The 12,117-nt window shown below is 45.2% G+C and overlaps 1 protein-coding gene across 4 annotated transcripts in view; it reads left to right on the forward strand.

Annotated features, from left to right (window-relative positions):
* Positions 1-8,845, forward strand: part of ARL14EPL (ARF like GTPase 14 effector protein like) — a 33,140-nt gene extending 24,295 nt beyond the window's left edge. For 3 of the 4 annotated variants that reach the window (XM_070796835.1, XM_070796836.1, XM_070796837.1), the window contains exons 3-4: positions 1,613-1,752; positions 7,563-8,845. In XM_070796835.1, coding sequence (XP_070652936.1) covers positions 1,613-1,752; positions 7,563-7,785 — 363 coding nt within the window. In that variant the 3' untranslated portion in view covers positions 7,786-8,845. The remainder of the gene's footprint in view (positions 1-1,612; positions 1,753-7,562) is intronic. The other variant, XM_019968037.2, reaches the window with a different exon arrangement.
* The last annotated feature ends 3,272 nt before the right edge of the window (positions 8,846-12,117 follow it).

A 12,117-nucleotide genomic window follows, 5' to 3' on the forward strand; every position in this document is an offset into this window, starting at 1 on the left:
TTACATTGAAAGTTTCCCCTTGGTTTAGAAATGTCCTATTTCATATATGTGTTAGCCTGAGTGTTTTGGGGCAACTCAGATTACTTTCTTCTAACAACTTTTGAAAGAGCATTGCCTTCCCTCCTGATATGTGTGCTGCATGATCAGAACTAGTTCTCAGGATTGATTGAAGCATGTTTATTACTTGCCTTTCCAGTTTGTTGTTGTTTAGTCGGTAAGTTGTTTCTGACTTTGATCCATGGACTGTAGCCCACCAGGCTCCTCTGTCCATGGGATTCTGCAGGCAAGAATACTGGAATAGGTATCTGTCCCCTTCTCCGGGGGATCTTCCCAACCCAAGGATCGAACCCATGTTTCTTCATTGCAGGCAGATTCTGTTCCTGCTGAGCCACCAGGGAAGCCTCAGTTTCAAATTATGTGTTTGTGTTAGTCACTCAGTCATGTCTGACTCTTTGTGACTCCATGAACTGTAGCCTCCCAGGCTTCTCTGTCCATGAGATTTCCCAGGCAAGAATACTAGAGTGGGTTCCCATTTCCCTTCTCCAATTCAAGTTATGCTGCTGCTGCTGCTGCTGCTGCTGCTAAGTCGCTTCAGTCGTGTCCGACTCTGTGCGACCCCATAGACGGCAGCCCACCAGGCTCCCCCATCCCTGGGATTCTCCAGGCAAGAATACTGGAGTGGGTTGCCATTTCCTTCTCCAATGCATGAAAGGGAAAAGTGAAACGAAAGTTTCTCAGTCGTGTCTGACTCATAGCGACCCCATGGACTGCAGCCTACCAGGCTCCTCCATCCATGGGATTTTCCAGGCAAGAGTACTGGAGTGGCAATTCAAATTATAAATATCCCCAAACAGGTATTTTGAAAATTTCTACTAACATGCTAGAAAGTCATTCAAGCCAGAGTCGTCGTCTTGCAACCTGGCTTTGACTGAGAGAGGATCCCTCAGGTGGCTGTATTCTGCATCGGCACCCTGGTGGGGTCCACACCCCCAGGGCAGTGAGTTTGGAGACATCCCTAGAGCAGCAGTCCCCAACCCTTTTGGGACTCGGGACTGATTTCATGAAGACAGTTTGTCCATGGACTGAGGTGGGGGAGGGACTGGGTACAGGATGAGTCGAGTGCATTGTATTTCTTGTGCACTTTATTTCTGTTATTAATGACATCAGCTTCACTTCAGATCGTCGGTTATTAGACCCCAGAGGCTGGGTGCCCGTCTGCTGAGCTTGGGGATGGAGGGCTCTGGTGCTGTGCTCTCACTATGTTCTGGACACTTTGCCTGGGGGAAGGGCTTTTACTTCATCCCCACCAGTTTTTGAAGCCAAGGGTTGTTTTCCAGGTTTAAAGGAAATTCTTCTGTTCCCCCTTGTTTTTTATTTTTCAATTATATGTAGTTTTACACTATGTATTTGTTTATTCAGAAAGAATGACCTAATATGAAAAATTCTACATCATCTTTTGAAACTAATCAGATTAAACTGTTTATTTCTCTAGGTAAAAGAGCTGAACTGTCATGCTATTATGGTAAAAGTTACAGAAACTTCATCTTGATGCAATGTAAAACAGATAAAACTATAAGATTCTTACTACTAATACATTTTATTTGTTTCATAGCAACAGATAGAGCGGCAGTTAAAATGCTTGGCATTTCAAAATCCTGGACCACAGGTAGCTGACTTTAATCCTGAAACAAGGCAGCAAAAAAAGAAAGCACGAATGTCAAAGATGAATGAGTATTTTTCTGTAACCTCCAAGTAAGATCAAGATTTATTATATTTGATCTGTGGGATTATAAAATGCATGCGTTCTCCTTGACAAAGTAATTACAGGTTGCCTCTTTCTTATGATTGAAAAATGTATTTTCTGTGTTCGCTTCAGTAGCATGTATACTAAAAATGTATTTCTAAAGTACAGTATCACCCCATATGTCTGGAAGTTAGCAATTTCAAGAAATAGCCTGTGATCCCCAATGAGGCATCAATTTTTTAAAAACATGCTTCAGAATTCCTTGCACTGGAGTAGTAGATGTAGTATGAAAGATGATTAAAATTAAGAAAGTTATATAATTATGAAGGGCTTCCCAGATAGCACTATCGGTAGAGAACCTGCCTGCCAGTGCAGGAGTCATGAGAGACATGGGTTCAACCCCTGAGTCAGGAAGATCCCCTGGAGGAGGGCATGGCAACACCCTCCAGTATTCTCGCCTGGAGAATCCCATGGACAGAGGAGCCTGGTGGGCTACAGTCTGCAGGGTTGCAGAGAGCTGGACATGACTGAGGTGACTAAGCACACGCGTATCATGCAACCTCGAGGTGGTGTTTCAGGGGCTCCATGGAGCTCTGGTCCTTTGTGTCTCAGTGCAGGAAGAAGTCAGTGAGAGGCAAAGAGATAGGTAAGAGGTGATTCATTAGAATAGGATGCTTGGAAGGGTTACGGGCAGGCGAGAGGGTGCCAGGCCCCGAGAACTTAGTGGGCTACCGTTTTATAATCAAAGGAAAAGTGAGGAGGAGGGAGAGACCACCTTCTTCTTCTTCCTCAGCTGTCTCATCAGCTCCTCCTCCAGGCTGGGCAGGGGAGTGTTCTTGTCCCTACAGGGTCAAGCCAGGACTGTCATGGCACTGTGGAAAAATTATGTCAGGTCTCAGTGCAGTGAGGGCCTTTCATTTGGAAATGTCATCTTTCCATAAGTCATTGCTTTTTATGTATCCAGAGAGCACGTGCTAGGGATCATCAGCTTCCTGCACTCCCTGGGCAGGATGCGGGTCTCGGGCCACCACTGTTTTATTGTTTGGGGGCGTGTCTCATGCTGTTGTTACATGGTGGTGGTCTAAGCAAGCCTGCTTGGTTTTGTGGGTAAGCCAACCTGCTTCCTCTTCAGTGATCATTAACTTACAGGGGTCTTCCATACTTCTTTCTTCATTACAGTCCTCTAGTGAGGTTAACAGTTTAATCACCTACTTTGTCCCTTTACTCCATCCCTTTCAATTAGGAGAAATAATATACCCATAGGAATGAATTCAAGTATCAGAAGGGCACAGAAGTATCATAAATTCAATTATTGCTAGCACATCAGAGGCATAAATTAAGAAGACCATAAAGAAAAAGGTTGATATATTTGACTACATTAAAATTAACAGTTAATGCCCTTTGCAAGATACCCTAAAAATAACAAGAGAGATATCACACCGTAGGAGAAGTTATTTCTGAAGGAAAAGATAACCATCCTAAGAGAAAAATGAACCAAACAGTGAATAGAAGAAAAGGCTTTCTCAGCCAGTAAAGGATCTGTCTGCAATGCAGGAGACCCCAGTTCAATTCCTGGGTCAGGAAGATCCCCTGGAGAAGGGATAGGCTACCTACTCCTGTATTCTTGGGCTTCCCTGGTGGCTCAGTTGATAAAGAATCGGCCTGTGATGCGGGAGACCTGGGTTTGATCCCTGGGTTGGGAAGATCCCCTGGAGGAGGGCATGGCAACCTATTCCAATATTCTTGCCTGGAGAATTCCCATGGCACAGGAGACTGGTGGGCTACAGCCCATAGGGTCACAAAGAGTCGGACACGACTGAGCGACTAGACACACACACACACGCACACGCGAAAAGGCTAGTGAACACTCGGGATGCTGAAGCCTCTTTCTTGGTACTGTGTGGGCAGTGCTGCACTGCCCAGGTGGGTAAAGAGTTTAGTCTTCTGAGATCACTGTTGATGAAGCCATGGGACATGAAACAGTGTGAAATAGGACAACCACTATTTTAAAACAGCTTGCATTGCTGCCTACGTACCTTATGACCTAACACCTTCACTCCTGGGTGTATATCCTGGAAAAACCCATACACGTACAACAGGATACATGTTCAACAAACTCATTTCTGCAATAGCAAAGAGAATAAAGCAGTAATAATCCAAATGCCTATCCATTATGGAAAAGATGAGTAGCTGGTATAGTTGTACAGTGGAATACATATAGACGTAGAAATATTTGAATATGGCTACATGCACTACCATGAATCTCAAATTATGATATAGAATTCAAAAAGAAAATTACAGAAGGGAAAACGCAGAGTGCTTGGAGATACATACACATATGGCATCAGTCAGTCAGTCAGTTCAGTCACTCAGTTGGGTCCAACTCTTTGCACCCCCATGGACTGCAGCACGCCAGGCCTCCCTGTCCATCACCAACTTCCGGACCTTGCTCAAACTCATGTCCATTCAGTCAGTGATGCCATCCGACCATCACATCACCCTCTGTCGTCACCACCTTCTCCTGCCTTCAACCTTTCCCAGCATCAGGGTCTTTTCCAATGAGTCAGTTCTTCACATGGCCAAAGTATTGGAGTTTCAGACTGGTTGGATCTCCTTGCAGTCCAAGGAACCCTCAAAAGTCTTCTCCTACACCATAGTTCAAAAGCATCAATTCTTCGGCACTCAGCTTTCTTTATAGTCCAACTCTCACATCCATACATGACTACTGGAAAAACCATAGGTTTGACTGGATGGACCTTTGTGGGCAAAGTAATGTCTCTGCTATTTAATATGCTGTCTAGGTTGGTCATAACTTTTCTTCCAAGGAGCAAGCGTCTTTTAATTTCATGGCTGCAGTCACCATCAGCAGTGATTTTGGAGCCCAGAAAAATAAAGTCAGCCACTGTTTCCACTGTTGCCCCATCTATTTGCCATGAAGTGATGGGACCTGATGGCATGATCTTAGTTTTCTGAATGTTGCATCTGAATGATGCATATGGCATCAGAAAAAGTAATATAAGGAGATGAGATTCCTTTTGGCCAAGTGGAGGGATGCAGCCGGTGGGGCATGAAGAAGACGTCAAAGACGCAGCACCCCTTCATTAAGCTGGGCAGTGGGCACGTGTGTTTTATTGATCTGTGCATGTGTGTCTTGTACAGTTTGTACATAGGCTAGCTTAGACTCTTAGAGCGGATAGATAGCATTGGTGGGCAGGCAACTAGGATCCGTCTTGACGTCTGAGTCGTGGTGGGGAGTGTTTGGGTGAAGGCACAGGGAGGACAGAGGCTGAGCTGGGCTTTCTGCCGGCTGCGTGACTCCCCATCCCTGTCGTTCCCATAATAGATTCTCCATCTTCTTGGCTGCTGACACCTGAGTTTCCTGTTGGGGGTAGGCGCTCTGATTCCTCAGATGAAATGCTTCCAGTGTAAGTCCTCATTGGAAGGCTGTCCTGCTAAATTGAGATGATCAGGCAAATCTGTGTAGTAACCCTTAACCTTCTCCGCTAACAGGAAGCAGAGGTAATGCTTGGGGACCATGGGTGCAGAAGGTCAGAGTTTCATAGCCTTGTCCGACTTCAGCTGGGAATAATGGATACAGGCCCTACATAGGTACTTTTGTCATTCTCAGGGTTTCAAGCAGCTCCATATTGCAGGATTTATTTCAGAATGGTTTGGTTTTGAGAGGGTGGCAGAGTCCTGGTGGAAGATCTTTGCTTCCTGGACTTGTAGAGGCTGAAGGCATCAAGCGGATGCAAATCACGAGGTAGCTCTCTAGTGTTCTCCACTCATATAGAATGTCCTGCCTCCACACTGGGTGGAAAACGGAATGAGACAGGGACCGAAGCCATGGCCTCAGGAGACGGTTAGCAGAGGAGTCTTCAGTTTGCCTGTTTTTTTTTTTTTTTTTTAACTTTATAATATTGTATTGGTTTTGCCATATGTCAACATGAATCTGCAACAGGTATACAAGTGTTCCCCGTCTTGAGCCCTCCTCCCTCCTCCCTCCCCATACCATCCCTCTGGGTTGTCCCAGTGCACCAGCCCCAAGCATCCAGTATCGTGCATCGAACCTGGACTGGCAACTCGTTTCATATATGATATTATACATATTTCAATGCTATTCTCCCAAATCATCCCACCCTCGCCCTCTCCCACAGAGTCCAAAAGACTGTTCTATACATCAGTGTCTCTTTTGTTGTCTTATATACAGGGTTATTGTTACCATCTTTCTAAATTCCATATATATGCGTTAGTATACTGTATTGGTGTTTTTCTTTCTGGCTTACTTCACTCTGTATAATAGGCTCCAGTTTCATCCACCTCATTAGAACTGATTCACATGTATTCTTTTTAATGGCCGAGTAATACTCCATTGTGTATATGTACCACAGCTTTCTTATCCATTCATCTGCTGATGGACATCTCGGTTGTTTCCATGTCCTGGCTATTATAAACAGTGCTGCGATGAACATTGGGGTACATGTGTCTCTTTCAATTCTGGTTTCCTTGGTGTGTATGCCCAGCAGTGGGATTGCTGGATCATAAGGCAGTTCTATTTCCAGTTTTTTAAGGAATTTCCACACTGTTCTCCATAGTGGCTGTACTAGTTTGCATTACCACCAACAGTGTAAGAGGGTTCCCTTTTCTCCACACCCTCTCCAGCATTTATTGCTTGTAGACTTTTGGATCGAAGCCATTCTGACTGGCTTGAAATGGTACCTCATAGTGGTTTTGATTTGCATTTCTCTGATAATGAGTGATGTTAAGCATCTTTTCATGGATAACTGCCTGTTTTTGTTCTTAGTGATGTCAGAATAGTAACTAACAGTTCTGATGCTTATCTTGAGTCATTCGAAATGTGATTGTGTTCACTACAGTGCTTTTTTTTTCTTTCTAAAACCTATTTATTTCTGGCTGCACTGCGCCTTTGCCGTGACACACGGGCTTTCTCTGGCTGCAGCAAGTGGGGCTGCTCTGCAGCTGCAGTGCCTCTCCGGCAGTGCCTTCTCTCGTTGCGGAGCGCAGTGCTGCAGTGCTCAGGCCCCGGTAGCTGTGACTGGCAGGTTTAGTCGCCCCACAGTGTGTAGGGTCTTAGTTCCTGGAACAGGGATCAAACCTGTGCCCTCTGCACCGGCAGGCAGATTCTTAACTACTGGACCGGTCACCAGGGAAGTCCTTTCCTCCTTTTTTGTAAAAGTTGACCACTATTTGAAAAAAAAAATTTTTATTTGATGTATTTATTTGGGGCTATTTTGGGTCTTGGTTGCTGTGTGGGCTTTTCTCCAGTTGTGGCGCTCGGACTCCGCAGCTGCGGCTCGCAGGCTCCAGAGCACAGGCTCAATGATTGGCGCACCATCTTAGTTCCATGACGGGGAGTCTTCCCTCATCAGGGAAGGAACCGTGTCTCCTGCGTTGGCAGGCAGATTCTTTACCACTGAGCCGCCAGGTGAAGCCCATTTAGGTGTATGGAGTGCTTCTTGTTAAGAAAGAAAAAAAAAGAATATAATGTAGTAGGAAAAAATCCCATTAAGAATGGTTATATTTCTAAGTGAAATTTTGTAGAAGAAAGCTTTCAGTCAGTTCTTCCTCACAATTGGCTTCAGTTGGCTATCACGCCCCCCAGCATGCTGGAAGGATGGAGCATCACTCTCAGTGATAGCCTGACTGCGTTGGTCAGGCAATGTATGGACTGAATTTCCCAGGACATTCTGCCTTCTAAAGTTCTGAAGTGTGGCTGGGTCATCTTTAGGGTTCTGCTTCTTCAGAACAAAGGGAGCCTGTTTCGGCAGGTTGCTAGCGCCATTCTTTTCCTCTGCAGAGTCATGAAGAAGTACGACAAAAGCGGCAGGCTCATCTGCAATGATGTGGACCTGTGCGACTGCCTGGAGAAGAACTGCCTGGGCTGTTTCTACCCCTGCCCCAAGTGCAACTCCAACAAGTGCGGGCCCGAGTGCCGCTGCAACCGCCGCTGGGTCTACGAAGCCATCGTCACCGAGACCGGGGAGATCATCAGCGCGCAGCCGTTTGACATCCCCGACTAGGATGCAGCCCTGCAGGCGGATCGGTTTTCTCTTCTTTGCATTTAAGCCAGCTTCTGTCTCCTGGATGAATTTTAGGGCTGGGGGAAACAGTGTTTAAAAACGTAACTTAAGACTCATGTTCTCTGAAGCCACAGAGCCATGTGGAACGGGCCCCTCTTCTCCAACCTTCCTGCTCTGATGTCTCAGATTCCTCCCCTGGTAACCCAGGAGCGAGGCCTGGGGTAGTTATCAGTACCAGCACCTCCATCACTACTCCTGCTTTCAGATTAAAAGTCCCTTTCCCCTTTGCTGGGACCTTGGAAGATGGAGTGTGAGGATTTTCAGAATTCTGTAGCTGAGAGCTTGTCTTGACATAGAACGTAGAGTCATACATTTATAATAGTTACGCTTAGTTAGTTACACATCGCCAGTTCTAGATCAGAACTGCTCTTTGGATTGACATGGCACTGCATACCTGTAGTCTCATTTTTTGTTGTTACTGTTTTAATAATAACATCTGTTACTACTTGGCAGTATTTGTATTAAAAATGTGTATTTTACTTGTAACGTGGAAACAGGGCTTGAATATCCTAAAGGTCAGTAGTTTACACTGTTTTTTCATTTCAGGATCAGTATTTCAGAATATTTTTTTCAAAAGGAGACTAAAGTAACAAAAATCCTGCAAGTCAGGCTGTGACGCCAATATTCCTGTATATGTAGCCAGAAAACTGACTCTTTTTCACAGAATTTACTGGGTTTTCCAGACTCAACTTTGTGCTCTATGCTTCCAATTCACTGCCTTTAAACATCACAGCCCTGGGAGGAAGAAATCAAATCACTCAAGTCAGATCCTTTGAAATGCCCATCAGGAGCACATGGCCCTGAGACCAGTCAAAAGAAATGGGGTCCTTTTTTTTTTTGGCTTAGATTATGTTTTTCTTTAAGAATAATCGTTATTTTGTAAATGACTGACCAAGTGAATTGTTTCATTACTTATTTTAGGATAATATAATTTTAAAGTCTAAAAGGAATCTTCCAGGTTGTCTAACTAGGGGTTTGTCAGCAGATTATAACCAAGAGGCTGTTCTGTGCGAGGCACGGAGATGGAGCCATGCGTAGAACTCAGCTGGTCCTGTCTTCAGAGTCTAGAGACTAAAAACAGTATTTTTTTTTTTTTTTAATACAATTGAGGAAACTTAGACCCAGTGAGATTAAAATGACTCGGTTAAGGACAAACAGAAGCCCTGGCAACCTTGGTGTTTTGCACCTTAAGACTAGTGAAGTGAAGTCGCTTAGTCGTGTCTGAATCTTTGCGACCCCATGGACACCAGGCTCTTCCGTCCATGGGATTTTCTAGGCAAGAGTACTGAAGTGGGTTGCCATTTCCTTCCCCAGGGAATCTTCCCGATCCCTTCCAGGGATTGAACCCAGGTTTCCTGCATTGTAGACAGACGCTTTACTGTCTGAGCTGCCAGGGAAGTCCATAACATGATACCAGGACCCCCTAGATTCCACCACCCTCCACTCCACTCAGCCATCCAGGCATGTAGCCAGAGGAATTCCTTTTTTGTTCCTTTTAGGGTGCCTCCCTAACATGCCCACACCTCCCAAGATAACAGGTGATCAAATTTCCCTTTCAGTTCTTCAGTTTGGACCCAGCCATTCTAGGGGCTCGCCTAGGGACTGTTCCTGGAACAAGTGTAAGGAAGGGGAGTGGGAGACGTGCAGAGCTCTCACTACCCTGCACACCCCCAGTTTCCCATTTCCAGGGGGTGGGGGCTCCAGGCCACATCCTGGAGTGATCTCCCTCCCCCTGTAGCTCTTCTCTCTGAGTATGCCACCAGGGCTGGAGGAGTCTTGGGTGTGAGGAACACTACTAGTCTGCTAAGTCGCTTCAGTCGTCTCCGACCCTGTGCGACCCCATAGATGGCAGCCCACAAGGCTCCCCCGTCCCTGGGATTCTCCAAGCAAGAACACTGGAGTGGGTTGCCATTTCCTTCTCCAGTGCATAAAGGGACTCTGAAAGGGAAGTCGCTCAGTCTAGTCCGACTCCTAGCGACCCCATGGACTGCAGCCTACCAGGCTCCTCCATCCATGGGATTTGCCAGGCAAGAATACTGGAGTGGGTTGCCATTGCCTTCTCCGACTACTAGTCTAGACGGCTCAGATCAGTTGCTCAGTCGTGTCTGACTCTTTGCAACCCCATGAATCACAGCACGCCAGGCCTCCCTGTCCATCACTAACTCCCAGAGTTCACTGAGACTCACATCCATCGAGTCAGTGATGCCATCCAGCCATCTCATACTCTGTCGTCCCCTTCTTCTCTTGCCCCCAATCCCTCCCCAGCATCAGAGTCTTTTCCAATGAGTCAACTCTTCACATGAGGTGGCCAAAGTACTGGAGTTTCAGCTTTAGCGTCATTCCTTCCAAAGAAATCCCAGGGCTGATCTCCTTCAGAATGGACTGGTTGGATCTCCTTGCAGTCCAAGGGACTCTCAAGAGTCTTCTCCAACACCATAGTTCAAAGGCATCAATTCTTCGGTGCTCAGCCTTCTTCACAGTCCAACTCTCACATCCATACATGACCACAGGAAAAACCATAGCCTTGACTAGATGGACCTTTGTTGGCAAAGTAATGTCTCTGCTTTTAAATATGCTATCTAGGTTGGTCATGACTTTCCTTCCAAGGAGTAAGTGTCTTTTAATTTCATGGCTGCAGTCACCATCTGCAGTGATTTTGGAGCCCCCCAAAATAAAGTCTGACACTGTTTCCACTGTTTCCCCATCGATTTCCCATGATGTGATGGGACTGGATGCCATGATCTTCGTTTTCTGAATGTTGAGCTTTAAACCAACTTTTTCACTCTCCACTTTTACTTTCATCAAGAGGCTTTTGAGTTCCTCTTCACTTTCTTCCATAAGGGTGGTGTCATTTGTGTATCTGAGGTTATTGATATTTCTCCCAGAAATCTTGATTCCAGCTTGTGTTTCTTCCAGTCCAGCATTTCTCATGATGTACTCTGCATATAAGTTAAATAAACAGGGTGACAGTATACAGCCTTGACGTATTCCCTTTCCTATTTGGAACCAGTCTGTTGTCCCATGGCCAGTTCTAACTGTTGCTTCCTGACCTGCATATAGGTTTCTCAAGAGGCAGATCAGGTGGTCTGGTATTCCCATCTCTTGAAGAATTTTCCACAGTTTATTGTGATCCACACAGTCAAAGGCTTTGGCATAGTCAATAAAGCAGAAATAGATGTTTTTCTGGAACTCTCTTGCTTTTTCCATGATCCAGCAGATGTTGGCAATTTGATCTGTGGTTCCTCTTCCTTTTCTAAAACCAGCTTGAACATCAGGAAGTTCACAGTTCACATATTGCTGAAGCCTGGCTTGGAGAATTCTGAGCATTACTTTACTAGCGTGTGAGATGAGTGCAGTTGTGCGGTAGTTTGAGCATTCTTTGGCATTGCTTTCTTTGGGATTGGAATGAAAACTGACCTTTTCCAGTCCTGTGGCCACTGCTGAGTTTTCCACATTTGCTGGCATATTGAGTGCAGCACTTTCACAGCATCATCTTTTAGGATTTGAAATAGCTCAACTGGAATTCCATCACCTCCACTAGCTTTGTTCATATGGATGCTTTCTAAGGCCCACTTGACTTCACATTCCAGGATTCTGGCTCTAGGTCAGTGATCACACCATCGTGATTATCTGGGTTGTGAAGATCTTTTTTGTACAGATCTTTTGTGTATTCTTGCCATCTCATCTTAATATCTTCTGCTTTTGTTATGTCCATATAATTTCTGTCCTTTATCGAGCCCATCTTTGCATGAAATGTTCCTTTGGTATCTCTGATTTTCTTGAAGAGATCCCTAGTCTTTCCCATTCTGTTGTTTTCCTCTCTTTCTTTGCATTGATCGCTGAGGAAGGCTTTCTTGTCTCTTCTTGCTATTCTTTGGAACTCTGCATTCAGATGTTTATATCTTTCCTTTTCTCCTTTGCTTTTCGCTTCTCTTCTTTTCACAGCTATTTGTAAGGCCTCCCCAGACAGCCATTTTGCTTTTTTGCATTTCTTTTCCATGGGGATTGTCTTGATCCCTGTCTCCTGTACAGTGTCACGAACCTCATTCCATAGTTCATCAGGCACTCTATCTATCAGATCTAGGCCCTTAAATCTATTTCTCACTTCCACTGTATAGTCATAAGGGATTTGATTTAGGTCATACCTGAATGGTCTAGTGGTTTTCCCTGCTTTCTTCAATTTAAGTCTGAATTTGGCAGTAAGGAGTTCATGGTCTGAGCCACAGTCAGCTCCTGGTCTTGTTTTTGCTGACTGTATAGAGCTTCTCCATC

Source organism: Bos indicus, chromosome 10, assembly GCF_029378745.1.
Source record: "Bos indicus isolate NIAB-ARS_2022 breed Sahiwal x Tharparkar chromosome 10, NIAB-ARS_B.indTharparkar_mat_pri_1.0, whole genome shotgun sequence".
NCBI classification, from domain to species: Eukaryota; Metazoa; Chordata; class Mammalia; order Artiodactyla; family Bovidae; genus Bos; species Bos indicus.